Consider the following 22,953-nt stretch of genomic DNA (forward strand, 5'->3'; position numbering starts at 1 on the left):
TATATCACCCTTTAAAAAAAAAACTTGGTAATCTAACTAGGCAGATTACTTGAACAACCCCAAATTTTTATTTTCAAGATTAGCATATTCTTTCTAACCCAAGAACAACATACGTATTTTTTTATCCTAACAAAAAAAAGGTCTTGGTTGTATTCATAATTCAGATACACGATCAAGGCATTAATTTATTTATTTTTTTGTATCTAAGCCATCAAATTTTCTTTTGAGACTTATGTTGTCCAAAAATGAGGTTGAAGAAACTTTTCTTGAAATATATATACAGAATAAAATATTTTTAGCGATTCAGCACGAAATATATATAAGCCTACAGTTAAAGAAAAAAATTCTTTTTTTGAGAGAAGAAATTTCTATAGCATGAAATAGATAATTTAAAATGGCAGTGCTTGAAAATTTAAAAACAAGTAAGGACTATTTTTGTCAATTAAGAGTGCAACCGAAAATATATTTAGAGTTGGACAACCAAAATAAAACTTTTGAAACAATCATAAATTTACAAAGAAAATATGTATTGATACGGAAATCAAAATAATAAAAAGAGAAAGAAAAAATATAATGTGAATCAAAACAATAGAAAAAGTATATATAATGTGAGTACAAATTTTTTTTTTATCACAAATTGATTGTTTAAATATCATTTTTCATTTAATAGAGAGAGTGAGTGTAGTGTTAGAGATAAAGTTAAAATGAGTTAGATTGAATACATATAGACCATGGTAAATTTGAGAGGAATGCTCTAATCTAGCCATTGAAAAATGTGGTCCATCATGGACCAATTTTCTTACGGGTCCAATTTATACACAACCTTCCATGTAAACTACAATAGAATAAACGTTAATAAAAATCTCTAAGTTTATATTTGGATAAATCTAAGCCAATATTTTTTCTATGTATTTTTTGTGATACCTAGTCTAATGATATATTGGTTTTTACAAGGCATACATTATGGGCTTGAACATGGTGTGCAAAACTTAGTTATATCGGAATTAAGTGAACCTTAATTATCCTTCCAACTTTTAAAGCATTGTCCATACCCAACATCAACATCATCAACGTTTTGATTATCAACAAGAATTTGTGATTCTTTTATAATAAATTTATCAAGATCTCCTATTTGAGATTGAGTTAACTCATAATTCTTTTCTTTTTCCTACACTTTTCATATTCATATACAAACTTTCTAACCTTAGGAGACAATTTAGGAAACATAGCGAAAGAATGAGAAGAAAAAAAATTCTCTTTGTACAAATTCAAGATTTTCCACAACCAGAAATAATTCAAGATTTAACCCTATATAAAATGTGCAAATGATTTTTATTTTTGATGCAATTTCAATACCAACCCATCCATATATATTTTATCAAATAAACATGTTTTGGTTGATGCTTGAATTGCACAAACATTACTCTTTTTGATTTCACCCAATAAACTGCAACAGGTTAAGATGTTTTGAGAATTAGTGCTAGTGAATTCCAAAAATTGAAACTGCATGACAAAGTTCCACTTGATGTAAAGAAATATAAAAAAGCTGACTCCAAAAACAACTACTGCTAAACTAAACTCTTGACTGTGCTTCTTCATCTTTCTCATCGTCATGATCTCTGCATAGGAAAAACAAAACATCGGCGAACATGAGATTAGATGTCATAAACGCAGAGTACATGTGATGTCCGTGTCAGATACATCCCGCAATTTAAAAAAATAAATAAAAAGTCTGATACGTCGTGAGGACTTCGTCAATACTCCATAACCAAACAGCTAATACGCCAGACTAAAACTTCTTTTGAGACTATTTATCTCAGTCATAGCTCAACATGGATGCAAAAGCTAATACATCTTCAATACTCCATAACCATCAATTTTGGGCAAGTTTTGGTCCTATCAACCATATGCTCGAACCAGCCTAATAAACTAATATCATAAACTAATTTTTAGGTTTCCAGATTACAACGGAATATCACATCATTCTGATAAGTGTCCATAGCTTATCAATAACAGGTTATTATCACAAATTGCAGGTTCTTTATTAATTTATCTATAATGTTGTCTTGTCGAGTTCATGTACCTTAATCCGATACTGAAATGATTTTGTGACTATTTCCAATTTTCCATTTACAACTTAAACACATACTTACGTAATAAATTATTTCTTATATTAGTTTGACTTGGGAAGCAAGCAGCAAGTAAACATGAATACACTAATAAACTCTTTAACTTGATGGAACTTATCAAATCGGTCTGCAACCATTCTATACATTTTTGAAGCCATATGATCTATTAGTCAAATTATTTTCTACACAAGGCCATGATTATAAAATATTTAAGTATAGAACAGTTGAACGAAAGGTGGTAATAATAGTAACCATATTGAATACTATATCACTTTTTTATAATACAATTAAAGATTAAATAACTTACATGATCCTTTGTTGAAAATTAAGCTTCAGATAATAATAGATTTGATTCTCTGGAGAAATCTCCAAAGAAGGCTTGGTATCATCAATCTGTTCCCTGTCATTTCTCCATCCACCCAATCACCCTCGTATATTGTTCCATTCGACCAAGTGAACTTTCCGTGTCCATGGAAAAGGTTACTCTTGAAGTTTCCGAAGTACACATCTCCATTTGCAAATCTATAAACTCCAGATCCATTTCTAAGTCCATTTGACCAACAACCAACAAAAACATCACCATTAGCCTTATTCAAAATCCCTTTTCCATCCCTTTTCCCTTCATTCCAATTTCCAATATAGACATCCCCATTTGCGAATCTATAAACTCCTGCAGATCCATGTCTAAGTCCATTTGACCAACGACCATTAAAAACATCACCATTAGCCCAATTCATAATCCCATTTCCATCCCTTTTCCTTTTCTTCCAATTTCCATTATAGATATCCCCATTTGCATTTCTATAAACTCCAGATCCATGTATAAGTCCATTGGACCAACAACCATCGAAAACATCACCATTAGCCAATTCAAAATACCTTTTCCATCTATTTTCCCCTTTTCCCAATTTCCATTGTAGACATCACCATTTGCATATCTATAAACTCCAAATCCATGTATAAGTCCATTTGACCAACAACCATCGAAAACAACACCATTAGCCCAATTCATAATTCCTTTCCCATCTGTTTTCCCCTTTTCTCAATTTCCATTGTAGACATCACCATTTGCATATCTATAAACTCCATATCCATGTTTAAATCCATTTGACCAAGAACCATCGAAAACATCACCATTAGCCAAATTCATAATCCCTTTTCCATCCAAAATCAGATCAGAAAGCTGGAACAAAATTTTAAACAAACTCAAAACTAAGAGGTAAGAAACACAAGTAAAATTCTAAATTCCACAGCATAAACAAAACAAAAATTGAGATGAGAATGATTGAACTGACCTTCGATGATTTAAATGCTAAATATTAATATCATGTGACTAGAGTCAAAACTGAAACTAAGAAGAAATCATCCCTAGCTAGGAATATTTGGTACATATAAGTAAATAAGTCCAGTTAAACGATATCATATAATGTATAATGAGAAATTGTTAGGTGAACTCTTACCCAACACATCATTCTTACACTCAACCAATTAAAATCTAACACCTCATTAAAATAATAAAAAGAATTAATATCAGAATTTTTTCTCATTATTTTTAATATTTCTCTCTCCTTTTTCCACTTTCTTTAACCGACAAGAACCGACCACCATTTATGTTTCCATTTCCTTAATTAAAATCGCACTTTTTTTAAAGTTAATAATATATGTCATTTTTTTTATTGATTGGATGTAAGAATGATGTGTTGGGTGAGAGTTCATGCAAGAATGTAAAACATAAAAGAAACTTGTCGTGTTCTCTCCTTCTTTGATTGTTAATTGTATATGTGTTAACTATTTCAAAAAGGAATCCTAACGATAACTGCAAAGGAATAGGAATTTCATCTTTGACTATTAAATTGTGATGGGTTAACCGCTAACATGTGTCAATCAAGAGTTTTTTTAGGAGTTGTTTCCTATAGAACTAGGGTGCCATTTAGCTTGGGAAATGTTTGTTTTTTTCCCACTATGGGAAAGTTAGTTTTTACCATCCATGAGATAATTTTTTTAAATTATCTTATGAAAGAAATTGTTGGAAAACATGATTAAATTATATACACTATAGATTATTTATTTTTAATCATGTTATGAAAAAATTTGTCGGAAAATACAAGTTTAAATGATACATAGCAGTGATATTTTATAGTGACGTTCAAGCACAACTCTTTAATTTGTCATGTTTGACGATTTTTTAAATAAAAGATGGTTACCCAATTATTTGTTGTGTTGGTGAATTGTAATTACCTGTTATTGAAGTCATGAATAATGAAGTGACAACTTCCTATGAGTTTAAAGTGAGATTCAGGACAGAAAACCTCAAAAACCTTGGGAAAAATGTTGCAACATTTGCTAAAGTTCACCCGAATAGGGGGCATAAAACTCAACGTAAGGTTCAGGTCTTATCCTTCAATGGGAGGACGGAGGCCCGTTGTGGTGGTGATTACGGTGGTCGCTTCTCTAGACGATGTAAAGAACGTTAAAGCTATCGGAGTTTTGGAAATTATCCGACGAAAAATGTCTAGTGGATGCGGTTTTTGAATCACATTCACAAATGGTGGTTAAGACTTTGATTTTAATTCATTCAATTTAAAATTTTAATTTTAAAAATTGTGAATTCAAAATATAAAGATGAGTATAGTTTTTATGGTTTTAATTTATGTTCCTCACACCACCAACCATTCACTACTCAAACTTTTATCACGAACTCATTCTTTAACGTTTGCATTTTCACTCTTTCATATTTTCTTATACAAGTACAACCTTAAATCTCAATGACGCACTCACTCAATTAAAATACGGGTTGCAACACTATGAGTTTGATGTACTTAAAGATGTTGCACTCACTCAATTGGTGAATTATGTCAAAAATTTAATTGAGGCCCGTTAATCAAATTCTTGTATACTCATTGAAAGAGTGCTACGACCAACTCTTTTTATGCTTCTTTTACTATATTAATTTTGGATATATTTTATAATTTTAATTTTTTTTATATCTCGTACATTCAATAATTCAATTTTCACTTACTAAATTATACTTTTAAACTCGACCCTTCCTTACATTAATTTCGGGCTTTGTTCCTGATCATAAGATATCTTGTGATATATCCGGGAGGCTTCATAGTAACACGAGAGACCTAAAGAGCAATTATCTGAACCCAAGCTAAATACGGCCCAAACTGATTTTTTTTTTTGTAGGTAAAAAAGTTTCCGTCAAACCAAAAAAAAAAAAAAAAGTTTCTGTCAAACCACCGTCTCCGTCAGTTTTCCCCTACAGCTCCAATACGTTAAACTGCAAACACTGCTCATTCTCTGATTCTCATTAACTATAAAACACTCTCTTCACTCGAAAACCTATGTGGCAGCACCGTCGTTAATCGACGATCCGTTAGAAATGACCGGAAGCGGAAGAACTGCCGCTCGGAGCAGAGTCAGATCTTCCTCCGAACCCGATGCCGGTGAAGGAAGGCCGAAATTTAACCGCCGCAGAGGAAGAAGCAAATACGGAAGCAGCATTCCGTTATTCGACAATGTCAGCATCAAAATTGTTCTCGCTATCAGCTTCATCGCATTCTTCATCATTTTGTTTCTCATTCGTCACTTAGTTAATTCCGTTGCTGAACCTCGTCTTCCTCGTGCTGTTACGCCTCTTCCCGCGCCGAAGATCATGGACCTCGATCAGGTTAACTTCAACTTCATCCTTTTCAGAATTAGATGAATTTGATTTATATGTATGAATCGAGTTTCACTGTTGTCGCAGTTTCAAGGTGAGCATAAGGAGAGTTTGTATTGGGGAACGTATCGTCCTCATCTCTATCTCGGAATTCGTGCCAGGTAGATACTACTTTCATTTTACCAGTCGTATAAATATTTTACAGATTCATGCTTGTAAAGTTGTAAATCCTGCATCACACAAAAATTGGTCGCTATATAGTACTGTATGGATAAACAACTTAATTAAGCTAGGGAATGCGCGCTCAATATATAAGTGATTATCTATATGCTATTTTATATAACAAAAGATACAATACAGTCAAATAGTTTTCATTTTTCATATAAGTTATAAGTTGTTTTCATATAAGTTATAAGTTATCCTGGAGAGCTTATGAAAATAAGCGAGCAACAACTTATCAACATGTCATAATTTGTTTCCATCACCTCAGATAGACTCACAAGTGTTTATGCCAGTGAATTAGCTAAAATAAGTCAATTCAAATAAGTTGTGTGTGTGCCTGTGTGGGATGCCTATGTCAACAACATTTGATTTTCTCACTTTTCTGTTCTTTTGCGGGTTTGTTTCTGTTTATTGTCAGGACTCCACAATCTTTGATGGCTGGATTAATGTGGATTGGTGTGAAGGACGGTAGATATCACTTGAGGCATGTTTGTAGACACGAGGATGACTTAAGTACTTATGGTTGGAAAAAGCATAATGGGCGTGATTATGGGCACCAAGTACTCGTTGACCACGGCATCATCTTGACTACTGAGTTTTTAAAATCAAAGGGTGATGACAGTGGTTATGGAGGGGACTGGGCAGTTCGAATTGATGTGCAAGTTGATAAGTAAGTGATACTTCTAACTTAAAATCACTTTCGTATAAGTGTTGTTGCAGACCAACTTTGTTTGTAGTTTCTTCTTATTGGAAAGTAGATAGTGACAGGTTTGTTTCCCATTAGGAGTATTGGTATATAGTGATTTTTATCCATTGAACATCTTTGTTTTTGTCGTCTAACCCCAGGTCTAAGTGGAATGAAGAATTTGGGAGGGGTGCCCAGCTCTTTTTCTATTTGGCCGATGAAGGTGGTAATGTCCTAGATGTAAGTAGAGAGAACTTGGACATTCACGAGAGTTCTTTACTTGCATCTGGCTCTCGATCAGACATTGGGGATTGGCAGCTACATTTAAAGTCCAAGGTAATTCTATGAAGTGGCATTATGATTAAACATTCAAGATTAGCTTGTTTGTACTACCATTGGACTTATTTTTGGAGTTTATGGGTAGGCACTTGTGAGTCATCTGTTTTTCCTACTTCGTTCTATGAAAGAGTTTACTAATTTTATAAACCTATGAATCTCCACATTTTAAAGCAAACATATAGTTGAATATGAGACTAAAATTGATGTTTGAGAGATTAACTCACACCTTGTGTATTTATCATTATAAGGTACAATTAGAATCCCTTTGATCTTTTCTATAATCTTTCGCAAGTAATAATCACAACAGACAAATATGCAAGGAAATATAGAATATCTACATCTACAAAAAGGAAATTAGGGAAAGTGGGAAATAAGGGATATCTCAACACTCCCTCCCAAACTGGGGTGTGTATACATGTCACGTGCGTCAAGCTTTGTACATAAATAAGATCTCCTTTGCCGCTTTGAGTGACTTGGTGAAAATATCAACCAGCTGAAAATGAGAATTTTTAAAAGATGCAATGATATCCCCAAAAAGAATCTTTTCATAAGTAAATTAACAACCAATCTCTTAAGGTATGTTTGGATGCAGGGTTTAGGAGGGGAGTGTATGGCTTACTTTTCTCTTTTAAATTACAGACACTATATAATGTTTTTTAAAATTAATTAAGCGTAATTGAAGTATTATATGATCATTTATCATTTTGTTCTTTCAATTGTTTGAAAATATCTAATATATTTTGAAATATAGAGTTAGCCCTCCCCGCCCAAACCCTTCAAAACCCTGTCAGGCTGTCGTATGATACAGATGAGACTCGTGGCTCTGATTTGAAAAACTTTAACTCTGAGTAGTTGTTTCAACTTTCAACCAATTAAGTTCACATATAGCAAGACTCGTAGCTTGTTGATCTATCTCTCCGAGGGATCTGGAAATAACATCCCCTCCTCTAAGAATAACACATTAACTAGAGATTGATCATCGATAATCGGGGCATCTAGCCTAATATCCATCTGTATTTGCAACAACATTAGTATGGCATATGTTCTTCTGAATTAATAATTTTAGTGGAGATCCTTTTGATATATCAAGATTACTACATCCCAATGAATATTGCAAGGAGAATCTAGGAATTTACTCAGCATTTACAGCAAATGATATGTGAAGTTTAGTCATAGGAAGATAGTTTAATTTTAAACTAGTTTTTGATATCTACTAGGGTCAACAAAGGGACCACCGTATCAATGGACTTATTGTAGCCTTGTGAATTTTGTAATGATAAATGTGAAACTACAATCTGTTGATTATAGGTACTATTAACTACAGCCTAATCTTCCTATATTCTTTCCTAATTAGTAATTACATTAGAGAAATGTACGAGGAAAGAGGGAATATTTATATAGAGGAAATAAGGGATATCTCGACATATCACAGAGTATATAATGTGCTTTTATTTAGTTATTAACTATTGGGTGAAAAATTGTCAGATCTATTTTTTGTTTTGACATAGTAATTGCCATTCTTGATTCTCTGTAATGTTATTCCTAACCCCGTTGCTCTCTTATGTTTTTCTTTTCCAGGATGATCTGAAAGTGCATTATTCTGGATTTCACACACCTCACTTTCACAATTTGTCTGATCTTGTTGAGGAAAATCTTGCATCACAAGTATGTTAGTGTGTTCAATTCCATTTATATAATGATATAATTTTCATGTAATTGAAGATATGTTTTGAAATTATTTTGAGGGTTTTACTGATATCTCTGCTTATGTGCATATCTTGGTAGATAAGAAAGCATGCTCAGCTGCAACTATCTGACTCATCAGACGAATCTTCTAACGTGTTGGCTTTTCAGGTAACAAAGCATATGTAGTTTTGAGACCCATTTAAAAAAAACTTGTGCACAGCTTTGTGAGCATATAGACGCATAATCCAACTGTCTCTTGAAAGTATCTTTACTAGTTGATTTTGCTGTCACATCATGTGCTTCTCTTTTTCTGAAGTCAAATATGTTTTTGGTCTTCATAATATCTGTGTATTTTGGTATTTGGTCCTAATAAAAAAAATTGTTTATCTTCTCTAATATATGAAATCACTGTTTTTCGTCCCTACCGTTATGACATCCGTACTCTGTGCCTACTGAAGGTCAAGTGATCTTCCAAGGCGATTTCCAATAATGCTTGTGGTGCCATATTTGCATATGACTCTCCTAATTTTTTTTAAGTTTTAAGCAAATGCCAATGCGCGCCCCAATGGTGTTGTTTAACAAGTCTAGTAAAGGAATTTTTCATGTGAAGTTGTGTTTTTATTACTCTGAGAAGAGATATATTTAACTTTTCAAGGAATAATTACCTTGTTTTGAAACCTTAAACAATGCCCTTAGGGTACTCGTTAGCAAGACCCTTTTTTTATTGAGTCCTATTCCTAAAATGAATTCTGCTTTTTTGCCCAAAAATGAATTGTAGGAATAAAACACAGTGGTTTTAGATTTTAGTGAAATGGAAACGAAAACGAAATGGGAACGAGAAACCTAAATTTGCTTATTTTACAAGGACCGGCAACAATACTTTCAAAGAGGGATGAAAACCAAAGCAAAAATTTTACACAACAAAACAAAATTTCCCTCATTCCTTCATTTTATAGGGACAAAAAATATAACAACCCTCCCGTTTTTTTTAACTTCATGGTGCAGATTATTGGTGGCTTTCCTTTCACTACAGATATTGTGCTAATATCAGGAACTGATTCTGGAAGTTCAAGAGTGGAAGAGCGCATCCATAGTCTTACAGGTTTTTACCCTTTTTGTGTTGTCTAATTTTAAAAATATGGTGTGTAAATTTATGTGCTTTCATGAGGAGGGAAAACAAATTTAAAAATATGGTGTGTAAATGCGTTTTGACATTTGCTTATATTTAAAACCGGAGAGAGTATTTAGTTAACATCAATGTTAAAGTTGAGGTGTAATTGTTTGTTCTTCTCTTCAATGTTAGGAGCTTCACTGTCCAATGAACTGAAATATAAAGAACAGGCATTTGATGAAAAGATTGAGAAAGTTTTCAATTTGACAGAGAAGGTAGTAAGTTTATTGTCCTTTGACTTATTTATTCTTTTATTTCACTTTCTCTAAATCAATGATGTATTATGCTTGTTTGGTCTTTTAATTTATTATGAATCTCTCAAATGTCATATGATTGAGTCAATTCATTCAAAAGTTTGTGGTTGGTAGAAGTAAATTCTTTATCATATTAGTGGATTTCCAGGTGGACTCAGAATCCGTTTCTGCCGGTAAAGCTGCTATTGGAAGCTTATTAGGCGGCATCGGTTACTTCTATGGCCAGTCAAAAATTGCTCTGTCAAGAACCCTTAATGTAAGTTACTTTAGTTTGTGATGGCCTTTATTGCATAGCATGCCCTTGTCTAATATCATATGCCGCACCATAGGATAATCATTAGTTTGACAGTTATCTTTCATGTGCTTTATTTTATCTCGGTAAAACATACAATTTAGATGCATTACAGAAAAAAAAAGAAGTAAAAGACAGAAGATTGCTAACTAACGAAGGACTGAGTTCTGGCTAAAAATTTCTTCAGTGCTTCTAGAAGTGAATTGTATGCTGGAATAGAGATGTGCTGTCAGTTACTTTGTCTATAATTCTTTATGCATGTTGTTTGCCTTATTACTCTTAAGTTTCTTATCTGAACAGTGTGCCTCTGTTCCTTGATTAATTGCTGCCAATGGTTTTAGTTTTCCTTTTTAGCCAGCATATTGCTTTCATTTGTACTTTAAATTAGTTTTCAGAAATTTAGGATTCAGATAAATATGCAGCTGCTTGTTTTCCTTTGCAGTTTAGGGAACATGTTGATTATGTATCATATTGGCCTGCTGAGCTTTATACAGCTGTACCAAGTCGGTCTTTCTTTCCAAGAGGATTTCTATGGGATGAAGGTTTTCATCAACTTCTAATCTGGTCAGTTTCCTAGCTAATGATGTCCTTCATGACCACAGTTGTCATCATTTTTATTATTTTATTGGTTTTGCATGAAATTGTCTTGAAGTGCTTATGAGTGATTTGTTGTATTTATTTATCAATCAAATCGTCTGTAATATGTAAGAATACTTTATTTGTACTTATGAACATTAATCAGGCGTTGGGATATTCGTATTTCGTTGGATATCATTGGTCACTGGTTAGATTTGATGAACGTTGATGGATGGATACCACGTGAACAAATTCTCGGGGCTGAAGCATTAAGGTGCAGTACCAACTTTTTGTTAAAGTAATTACAGTAAATTTAATGTTTATATCTGTCCTAGTGACACAGATTCTTATGTACTTGCAGTAGGGTCCCAGATGAATTTGTTCCTCAGCATCCAACAAATGGAAATCCTCCAACTATGTTTTTAGCATTAAGTGGTATATGTTAACGTTCCTTCCCAATTTATCCCTTTATATTATCCTATTTTCTTTATAGCTATGACCTACAAGAATCATTATTTCATAATGAAGGCAACCAATATGTCCTAGTGCCATAGGGTAGGTCCACGATTATATTTTCTTCTCATTAAGAAGCGATGATTATGAACTTCCCACCTGGTTATTTTTTATTCCCTCGGCCAACCTTTCTTTGTAACTTTCTTCTTATGTTCTTGGTTATTAACTTACAATTGGCTGTATTTTGTGATTCTTAAAATGTTTCTGGGTTATAAATTTATGGAGAAGGTTTGACAAGTTATATGAAGCATATTGATGAATATCACCTTAGATCAGAAACACGACTAACACTAGTTTGTTGTGTTGAATACATGTTGAGATATCTTGGGAATGCTGGAAAGAAATCATTTAGGATTTGACACTATTTTCATTACTTGCATTTTCAGAGAAATCTAATCTGCAAACTAACTCAATCTATTCTTAAGAATGTAGATATGTTCATATGATTCTCTTTTCATTACATGCATTATTTGATCATATGGGGCTTGAAGATTTTATAAAGCTTATAAAATCTATCACTCCATTCAGCAGTTACATACTATAAAAATAAAATTTTCTGTTTATTCTTTGCTCTCCTTCCACCCTCCAATCTTTTTCTATTATGTCCCAACTCTTAACCAAAGTAGTTGAATATTTGTTTTTGTAGACATAATTACTGGCTTGAAGAATAATGAGTTCACTGCAAAGGATAGAAGTGAGATCTCTATGTTCCTAGAGCGCTCCTTTGCTCGATTGGAAGCATGGTTCCAATGGTTCAATACAACTCAGTCAGGTATATGCTATATGCGTGTGTGATCTTTTTGAATGCTGGAAATTTATTATTTTCCTTTCTGATCTTTTTATCATTTATCATCTCTATTAATCCAGGCAAACAAATGAGCAGCTACTACTGGCATGGACGAGATAACAGAACAATGCGTGAATTAAATCCCAAGGCATGATATGCATTCTTTCTCTTTCTGAAATTGTCAACAGTTTTAATCTTTGGCACAAGGCATATTAACTTGACCAAAAAATAACCTTTGGCATTCTTATAATGCAAGCTAATTAAGGAAACTGCATGTGAAAAATGTATTGATGTGTTGCTATTACAACAGGCCGGAACTAGATTGTCGATGTAGTGTATCAACAGAGAATATAATAGAAACAATTTTTACAAAAGATTTGAGCCGCTTGGATGGCTTTCACTGTTGTTACTTGAAATTTGAAACTCATAAACATGGACAGTGAATGAGTCTGAAACCTGAATTTATTTTAATTAGCAGTTATGCTGTTCTTTGAACTATTACATCCAAGGATCACATGAAATAGCCATAAGTGTTTTTGTCGATCAATCGTGATTCATGGCAACTTTCCTGATCCTGACCAAAGACTCATGCTCCTATGTAACATTATTTTTGGCCTTTTCAGTCACTGTCCTCTGGATTAGATGATTACCCACGTGCTTCGCACCCAAGTGAAGATGAACGCCACTTGGATCTTAGATGCTGGATGTTACTAGCAGCAGACTGTATGCATTCCATTGAGAAGTTGTTGGATAAAGAAACCAGGCCTGGCAAGGTAAAATTTGTAAAATAAATGTAAGCATCATAAAGTTAAATCATCAATCTAATGGACTCAATGAATGAAATGATGCAGAATTATGGATCTACTGCTAAATTGCTATCAGATCATGAGTTACTGAACCAGGTATTTACCTTTTCTCCCTCGCTCATTTCTTCAGAGCTGGTACCATGATATTTTTACTTTCGTCTCTGCTGCTGGTGATGCAACAAAGGAGCAAGAGCAAACGACAGTCAAGATAAAGAGGAGAGGAAAAATGATAAATGAAAACGTAGCACATAGTTAGCATTTACAGAGTAATTTGGATCTAAATATAACAGATATAACAAATTACTATTTTCTAGATAAAGTCGTCTTCTTCTTCTTTTTTTTTTTTTAATCAAAACTAGTTCATAATTTTTTTAAAAGTTTTCCTTCAAAATAGATGTTAAGTTTTCCAGTTTGGAAAGCAAGGTTTAGCCTGACTTTTTCTTACAACTTAGATAATGAGAATTTCAAGAGTCTTGTCAAAATGGAGTGTTAGTTTCTTCCTCTAGAGTCTAGACCACTTCAAGCTTATTATTATACAGTTACTAAGGAATGTGAACATCTTAGGCATCCTTGCATATAAAATGCATGAATTTGTTGGTTATAAGCATACTGGACTTCCATGGAATAATTCTTCCCATTTATTCTCTGAATTGAAATTTCCAATTGTGCATCCTGTAATGTAGTAGTCCAATTGTGTTTATATTGGATAAATGGATAATTGATGCACTTTGATATGGTAAAAATAATCCGATTTTCCTTTTTGACTTGTATTTACGAAAAGAAAAATGAAAGCAAACTATGCAGTTGATTTAATCTAATGTTTGCTTGGTGAACACTAAAAGTCAATTGGTTGCTACTATTATTATGCCATGCCTAATTTTTGTTTCATGTCCACCAGATGCATTTTGATGATGCTTATGGTGCTTACTTTGATTTTGGAAATCATACAGAAAAGGTATACTGCCCAGTAATTTATCTTTAGTATTAGGTGCCTTACCCTTGCAGGATAACAATGAATGTGTTTTTCATTCAAGTCTGAAAAATGAGATAATCTCACAAACTTAACCATGCTAGGTTCAACTAAAATGGAAAGAGATGGAGACTGGACAAAATTATGCTTCTCGTCAGCTTGTCCGGGATGTTTCGAAGAGGCCTGTATTAAGATTGGTTCCTCACATTGGTTATGTTAGTCTGTTCCCATTCATGGGGAGAATCATTCCACCTGTGAGTAATGCGTGTTAATTCTGATATTATTTTTTATGCTAAGAAGTTGGTCCTTGTTTTGAATGATTTCCCAATTAGATGCATTTTTTAATATTACTGTCTCATTTAGGGATCATGGATTCTGGAAAAGCAGCTTGAACTCATTTCAAATAACAGCCTCTTATGGACTGACTATGGACTACGTTCTCTTGCCAAAACAAGGTCTACAACCTAGGATTTAATTTGAGTGACCTTATTCTTTTGTTGATTTTAGTGAGAACCAAAAGTGAATTTTTTTTATTCCACAGTTCCATGTACATGAAACGCAACACTGAGCATGATCCTCCATATTGGAGAGGTCCCATTTGGATAAACATGAATTACAGAGTTCTTTCAGCACTCCACCATTATTCAAAAGGTATATCTGCAGATATTCCACTTTATTGTGTTTCCTGAAACTAATCTGTAGGTTGAATTTTGCAGAGAATGGACCATATCGGAACAAAGCCAAAGCTATATACACAGAATTGAGAAGCAATTTAATTAGGTATTGTTTGATTTTGTTTGGTAGTATTGGAAACTTGTTTAAAGCTATTAGTTGGTTTTTAAAACAATGTATTTCCTTCGTATTGCAGAAATATAGTACGTAACTATCAAGAGACTGGATTTTTCTGGGAGCAGTACGATCAGATTAAAGGCAAGGGAAAAGGAGCACGTCCATTTACGGGTTGGACATCACTTGTAGTATTAATCATGGCAGAAGCATATGGCACAATATAGAATAAAGACCGTGGTGAGGGTATGACGTATACAAAGGCAGATTATTAAATTTGCAGCGTTGTAGTTGAAATGTTATATTAAATTTATAGATTCCAGAGATAATTAGATTTTCATAGCCAAACCCCAATAGTTAGAAGAGAGAAATTATGTATGTGTGGTTGAACATTTAAATGGTAAAGGAGGAAATAATGAATGTCCCAACCTATCGGTTTCTGTTACCAAGTTATGTTGGTTTTTTTTGTTTCAATAATGAGAATAGAATTAACACCAGACTGTATCATTTAAGAATACAAAGGCTAGAAAAGCAAGTTCAGATTGAATTCCCATCTTCAGTTGTTCTTGTTCCTGTGCCCTCAGCCATTATAATGTCCAAATCTTGTATGTATCACTTCTAAACACTGCCGCTGTAAGAACTGTTTGCATAAAAATATTAGATAGAGTTCTGTTTTCTTTATTGTGTTTTGTTTTTGTTTTTGTGTACACCAGACATAAGGGTAAGGGTATAGCATGATAAAACGAACGCAAGCAGAAGCTCTATTAAAACCTCTCATATGCATATAATTCCAGGGAAACAACAGTCATCATTATCAAACTTTTATAAATCAGTCAAATACAACTGATTTGATCATTTCAATCACATTGCAATTAGATAGACATAAAAAAAAAAAAAAAAAAACTTAATGTTGCAGCCAAAATTGTGGACGCAAACTTTTTTCATAACCCTGTACACTACAATCATACTTAAAACAAAATAGAACCGTAACTCCATTGCCAACTCTATCAAGGTCTTCAGTTCAGATGCAGTAAACCCTTTCAGGCCTTGATAGTTACACTGCACAAGCACAAACCAGATGGTTTTATATCAGTAGTTCCCCACTCACACCCCGGCTCTGCATTTGGATCATACAACAAAGTCCTATATGTAGGATCTTCCTTCAGTGAAAACAGCAAAAGCTTACCATTCAGTATCCCAAATCTAAAACCAACACTCGAACTCCCCGTCAGGGGTACTGGTACCGTTTTCCATGAATTATCATCTGGATTGAATATCGATAGCTTCCGTTGATTCTTCCACTCCATACAGAACAACTTCTTTTCTAGTACTGCATGAGCAGTTACCATAACACACCCATTTTTCATCTCCATCCAACTATGCTTCTCAGGGTTGTAAACATCAACAAACTTAGAATTTCCAATTGTGAAGCTCGACCTTCCACCCATCACATAGAGCTTGCCCTCTAATCCACAGGCAAAGCATCCCCATCTTGGACGACGTAGGCTCTCAATCACTGTCCACTTGTCAGTATCCGGATCATAAACCTCGGCGCTGGAGAGACTGTCACCTTCTGCTCCATATCCCCCAACAGCATAAACCAAGCCATTGACTTCTGCACAAGCAAAGTCGTACCGAGCCACATTCATGTTTGACAATCTGATCCAACTGCAATATCAATTACAAACTGTAAATATACCAATGCTGAAAGACATAAGGACTGATTTGAATAATATATCAAGATGATTTATTCGAATCGCATAATACAAACATACCTGTCGAGGTTGGAATTATATTGGTAAACCTCTGCTGAAACAGAAACAGTTTCATCAGTTGATGAATAGCCAGCCATAACAAGAAGCTTTCCGTTAAGAACCACAACCCCAAACCCAGCCTTCCTTGGACCAGGCATTGGTGGAAGAGATCGGCGATTATGACCAAATGAATGCATAACCTCCCAATGACTTCCTTTTCCTTCACTATCAGCTGTTAAGATATAAAGCCACTCCTCAAGCAGCCCAGCCAACTTTCGCACGGTTATGAATTCCTTGCTTTGAATAAAGCATTTCCATCTCTTACAAACACCGCCCATAGCTAGGAAGTTAGAACGAGGCACGAGTGCAAGGCAATGCTTTGAAACATCATCAGGGAGCCCAGAAAGAATAGGGCTATCATCATCAATAACATCATCTACAGCCTCAGACCTCACACTATGACCACCTTTCAAAAGAGATGGCTTCTCTTGATTCACCATATTGGAAAAACACACATTTTTCTCTGAAAATCTCTTCTTGACAGCCACAAAACCAGGCATTTTTAACCAGAAATTACACACACAATCAATCAAGAAGTAGCGAATATTTTTCTGCAACCAATCAATCAACCAAACAATGCGAAAATGTCTTGTTGAGTATCAACCAGTATAGGTCATTTGAACATGCCAAGCCTCGGCCAACTGTAACTTTCACTCTCTTCAAGTTTCATATCGGCTGGCTGAATAAATCAACTAATTGGAGAAAAAAAGGTAGCATAAGATTTAAAAAAATTAGATAAACAACTTAATTAAATGCTTATAGCATAAACATTTATCATATAAGTGGTTGTATATTTCTATAACAAAGGATAAAATAAAGTCAAACAATTTTCATAAACTTTCCAAAAAGAACTTATGAAAATAAACTTAACACGAGGGACATGCCGTAATCTATTTCCATAAGCTTTTCAGATAACCTCAAAAGTGCTTATGCATGTAGATAAACTTAAATAAGTCGATCCAAACAGCACATAAATATATTCAATTGGGAAAGAAAAACATAATTAAAAATAAATGAATCTGCAGGATTAACATAAACCAAAAAACACATCACTGATCATGGATACATCATTGGGTCAAGAATGTCTATATCCGTAAACAATATCATAATCTAAAAGGTAAAAGACTAATAATTTGACATCAAAGAAAGATCCATCATAAACATTTATGATCTCAACATTAGAAAAATGAAAGAGAAAAACAAAGTGATAAATTCTGATAAGAAATATATAAATGTTAGGCCTGGTTGAATTAAGTTCAACGATAGATAAAGTTTTCATGATAACATCAATGGATAAATAAGCAAGAAATAAATAAAGGACAATTGTGATCTATTTTGAATGAAGACTATAAGGTGTAAATATATGTAACAATTCGAATTTGAATAAAAACAAGAGAAGGAAAAGAAGAAGAAGAAGAAGAAGAAGAAGAAGAAGAAGAAAAGGAGGAACTTACAAGAAAAGAAGAGGAACTTACAAGAAGAATGAATATGAATAAATGAATGGTAAATGGAAATGAAATGCAATGGAATATATAGATAGATAGATAAATGGTGGTGCTGTAATGTAGTAAAGTATGCAACGTAAAAATGTAATGTAAGATAAGAATGAGAAAGAGAAAGTTGAGAAATATTTATAGGAATTTGGAGTCAAAACACAAAACGGTCGGAGACAGGATAACACTGACACAACAAAACCACGTCATAATATCTTTTCACCCTCGTGTATCTGAATAGTATGTTCTGTTCTCTTGTCATCATAACAATCAACTCAAGATAAGATAACAGTTTCAGTTTTTTTTTTTTTTTTTGTGCTATTGGAAATTCTTTAATCATCAAAGCAATTGCCCCACTTGGGAAACTTATAAACAATTTTAATCATTATTTTCTCTCTCATTACTCCCTCCCAGAATATCTGAGCCAGTTTGGTTTTTCACACAGATTAAGAAAAATGTATAAATAAAGGGGAAAGTGGAATATATTGAATTGGGAATGATGAAGGTAGTATTAATTAGAGTTATATTATATTAGGAATGATGAAAGTTGTATTGAAAATTGAAATTACTCAGTTATTTTGGGACACTTTTTTTTACTACCTCCGTCCCTAATTATAAGACCCTTTTGAGAATTTTATTTGTCCCTTTTTACAAGACCCCTTTGTTATTTCCAACTACATTAATTATTTCTTTACATACATGCCCCTATTTATTATACATATTTTTCTTCAATCAGCAATAAATAACATATGGAAAACATAAACTAACTCTCTCTCTTAAGGATAAAATTGTAAAAACAATAGTGATTACAAACAACTTTAATACAAATATCAACTTTCTTAATTCCTGTGATTTTAGCAAAAGGGTCCTATAATTAGGGACGGAGGTAGTAGTAAATAGGTCAGATATTCCGGGACGGAGGGAGTAGTATAAAACAATCTAAATTAAAAGTGTCCCCACAAAAAAAAAAAAATTAAAATTGTATTTTGTCTGATGTTGAATATGGTACCGTGTTTAATGTGTCCAAATAAGATAGCACTACCAGTGTAGTCTAAAACATTTTTACATTGTAATTGCACAGTAATTAATTTATTGTAAAATTATTTTCTTTACAAGATATTATCATTGCCAAAAAACTTTTTGAAGGAATCATTGACAAATTATCGAAATGTACTTTTTGGTGCTTGACAAAATCCTATCTTCACTTCCTTCAAAATAAAAATAAAATTCCTATCTTCACTAAAAAAATTCGTGTAAATTATTGTAACGTCTTTCGTTATATAAACTACGTGTTTAGATAAAAAAAAATGAGGAGACGTATTTAGATTCATACATTTAAATATTTTTGAGAACATTATAAACAAATATACACTCAATGAATAATATAATTAATATACCCTTAGTATTAGAAAAATAATCCCCGTGAACTTAGCTCAGTTGGTAGGAATATTACATATTATATACAGGGGTCGAGGTTCAAACTCCGGACACCCCACTTGTCCACAATAAAATATGTGAGCTCTAGCCACTAAACTACTTGACAAAAAAAACCCGAACACTCCACTTCTCCACATTAAAACGTGTAAGCTCTAGCCACTAAACTACTTGATAAAAAAAATTAAGGGAAAGAAGTCAAAATTAGAGATAACAAGTAAAAATAATAATTGGCACCGGCACAATTAAAAAATACATTAATTCTAATGACATATGAAAGATAATTATCTTAAAAGTCTTTAACTTAAAAATAATAATTATATTAGTATCCCTCAAAAAAAAATTATATTAGTAGTCATTGTGTTCCTTTTCAGTTTTTGTTTCAATTTTTTTATACATACGTTGAAAATCAATAAAATGTTTGTTTTTTTTTAATAAAATTAGTTGTAATTTTTTTTTTTTATAGTATCCACAACTGTTTAGTAGTCGTTGTGTTTCTCTTGTTTTTTGGTAATAGAAGAAAAGGAGAAACAAAAAGAAGCAGAAAAAATAATTGCTTTCTAGGCAAGAAGTTTTTCAAAGCATATATGCAAGTATAGCCGTAGCAAGTTCCACCAACGGGGAATCGAACAATCTTTAGAGATTCAAATCTTTTTTTTAGCATATTGATTTTCTTCTCTATGTTACAACTTCACCCTCTAGTTTTTACTCACTTTAGAGCAATGAGGGAGTCTGAATAACTTATGAGATATTTATATAACAATAGTTAACGTTGATTTAGCTTTCAAAGCTAAAACGTTGTAATCAAAAGTTAAAAATCTATATTCTTCATTTTGCGAGATTTGGCTAGATAAATGTTATTTTTTTACAAGTTGGCTAAATAAATGTTAAAAATCCAAAAGCACGTTAATTAGGACCAATTTTTCCCACGCAATTTAAGCACAATTGACTAAGAATATATAAAGTAAAAAAATCGAAAGTGCCTATTGAAATAATATAAGATGAAAAATAAGATAAGATAAAAAAATTGAAAAAAAAAAGGAAAAAAATGATGATCGTTGACATTTTAGTTGTGTAGTTATTTGATTTTGATGGATGCCATAAGATCGACGCAATCGGATTTATCTCTCTACTACAGCTCAGCCAAAAATTCGTTTACCTAATTACTTTTTTTTTTGGAAGATACCTTTCTCCTTGAAATGAAATAGATAGATTTCATTCTCATTAATCAATGAAGGGTAAATAATTGCACAACACAACATAGATAGATATATGTATCTAATCATCTGTCATCTATTCCACCATTTATATTAGAAGTTAGTCTAAAAATTCTCACATCATCCATCAATCAAAACTAACATATTAATAAAAATGTTTGATGCTAACTATAACTACTTCTAAAATTACATAAAAGTAGTTGTGATTTGTGGCAATGTAAATTTTTCACACTGACAATATACAAAAATTAGATATTATGAGCATCCACACATACAAAAATATTTATTTATTTTATAATAACACCAAACAATATATTATGTACACTATTAAGCGTTCCTTTAATATCACAGAAAATTATAACATTTTTATAGCATTTTTTTCTTCCATAAAAACATATTCTAATATTTATTATAACGTTGTCCTATTAGAATCTATGATTTTGGTTTAGGCGTTTGGATTGGCTTTTGCAAAGCCAAAAGCAATTCTATACAGTTCCAAAAGCAATTCTACAATATTCCAACATGTTTGGTTTGGCTTTTCAGAATTGCTTTTATCCTCCAAAAGCAATTCTCCATGAAGCTACAAATCCTAGCTTCTAGCTTTTCTAGAATCAATTCTCCAATAAATTTTATATTTTATTATTACAACCTAGTATTTTCCTTTATTGCCCTTTATCAATTCTCCTTCTTTATCAATTCTCCTTTAGCTATGTCTATTTTAGTAATTATACATTCAAAAGCAATTTTGATCAAAATCATCCAAACAACATTCTGTTTGTTTAATCAATTCTACATAATTGTATCCAAACATAAATCAATTCTGTCAGAATCAATTCTGTCAGAATCAATTCTATCAGAATCAATTCTGTCAGAATCAATTATATTCAAAGCTGAACCAAACACACACTAAGACGCGTCATTTAATCAAAACCAATGGCTCCAACCAAGAATCGGAATAATCTTTGATAGCATAGCAGAGGATCAGATAAGACCACATATTTGAAGCATGGACTAGTAGCCATATCATTATCCTATCCTATATAAATTAATTTCAGTGTAGTTCAACTTAATTGAAAGTGACTATGACCCATAATGTTGCATGTAATACCATGTGTAAGTGTATGGTAAACAATGCTTCCCAATTTATTGGACGTTGTGTGCTCCTATTAACATCAACTACTCCCTCTTGATCGGGCTATTTTTGTCGTTGTAGATTGTCTCAATCTTACTAACGTTTATACTTTGTCTAGAGAGGAAATTTGGGTGAGAAAATTATGCAGAAAACAAAAAATCTCATATTCTTCGGTTTAAACGTGAAGAGAAAAAGTATGACTTGGATATCTAGTTTGCAATTGTGGAGGCAAACACCTCTAGGCTATAGCCAAATAGGACTGCTAGCTAGGCCAACCAAAGCTCTTTAAAAAAATTACGTTGTTACATGCAGAACCCAAATTCAAAAGGATATTAGGAGGTATTCGTATACGCACAAACATAAATATATAGTGTTTGGTCACACACACATCAGAACTATTTTTTTCAATTTGTTTTTTATTATTAAAAAAAAAAAAATTTAACGTGTGTGTGCCCAAACACTATTTATTTATGTGTGTCCATAGTAAAATTTCCCAGGATGTTAGTACTTACTAACTCATTCGAAGTTGTGGTTACTTATTAAACTAGGATATGATGTCATCTCATTCAAGAACTCAAATTCCAAAATGAGTTTACTTTATACTATTCATCGGTGTACGAACAATTGGTTGATATGTAAGCAAGTGGAAAGGAAAAAAAAAACTTATAGATAAACTAATTGATTAAATTTGATGTGATTGCTAAAATTAGTAGTATATATTAGGGCTGGACATCGGTCGGTTTCGGTCGGAAATCGGTCTCAAAACCTGAAACCGCAGAAGCCCACGGTTGCAATTCCTAAAACCAATTCCGACCAATTTCAATCTCGGTTTACTCGGTTTCGGCTTAGTCGGTTTAGTCGGAAAAACGGGCGGCTTTAGTCGGTTTATTCTAAATTGGACTAGACTTTTTTATAAAAAAAATACTTTCAAATATAAAATTTTATTCTTGTTTATTCCCATAGTAATTCTAAAAATGGGTGGG

General features: G+C 32.8%; 2 protein-coding genes and 1 pseudogene across 3 annotated transcripts; 1 reads left to right on the forward strand and 2 right to left on the reverse strand.

Annotated features, from left to right (window-relative positions):
• Positions 1 to 2,365: 2,365 nt before the first annotated feature.
• LOC146933133 (uncharacterized) lies at positions 2,366 to 3,598 on the reverse strand (annotated as a pseudogene).
• Positions 3,599 to 5,427: 1,829 nt separating this feature from the next.
• GCS1 (glucosidase 1) lies at positions 5,428 to 15,561 on the forward strand. The gene is made up of 22 exons (XM_085704863.1): positions 5,428 to 5,802; positions 5,881 to 5,954; positions 6,434 to 6,685; positions 6,862 to 7,036; positions 8,618 to 8,704; positions 8,825 to 8,893; positions 9,731 to 9,827; positions 10,029 to 10,111; positions 10,299 to 10,406; positions 10,885 to 11,006; positions 11,185 to 11,292; positions 11,380 to 11,453; positions 12,178 to 12,303; positions 12,399 to 12,466; positions 12,942 to 13,091; positions 13,170 to 13,220; positions 14,023 to 14,079; positions 14,199 to 14,348; positions 14,458 to 14,549; positions 14,636 to 14,745; positions 14,811 to 14,874; positions 14,963 to 15,561. The coding sequence occupies exons 1-22, from the start codon at positions 5,515 to 5,517 to the stop codon at positions 15,105 to 15,107; spliced, it is 2,550 nt and encodes an 849-aa protein (XP_085560989.1). The 5' UTR covers positions 5,428 to 5,514; the 3' UTR covers positions 15,108 to 15,561.
• A 107-nt stretch (positions 15,562 to 15,668) lies between these two features.
• Positions 15,669 to 18,301, reverse strand: LOC146933135 (F-box/kelch-repeat protein At1g67480-like). 2 transcript variants are annotated; one of them, XM_085704865.1, is made up of 3 exons: positions 18,170 to 18,301; positions 16,656 to 17,386; positions 15,669 to 16,548 (listed from the first exon to the last, which is right to left on the reverse strand). In XM_085704865.1, the coding sequence occupies exons 2-3, from the start codon at positions 17,192 to 17,194 to the stop codon at positions 15,921 to 15,923; spliced, it is 1,167 nt and encodes a 388-aa protein (XP_085560991.1). In that variant the 5' UTR covers positions 17,195 to 17,386; positions 18,170 to 18,301; the 3' UTR covers positions 15,669 to 15,920. The 2 variants fall into 2 exon arrangements, with proteins under 2 accessions (XP_085560991.1, XP_085560990.1); XM_085704864.1 differs by having other exon boundaries at positions 18,149 to 18,301.
• Between the last annotated feature and the right edge of the window lie 4,652 nt (positions 18,302 to 22,953).

This window comes from Medicago sativa, chromosome 4 (genome assembly GCF_051527215.1).
Source record: "Medicago sativa cultivar Bolivia chromosome 4, Bolivia_mono, whole genome shotgun sequence".
Lineage (NCBI taxonomy): Eukaryota > Viridiplantae > Streptophyta > Magnoliopsida > Fabales > Fabaceae > Medicago > Medicago sativa.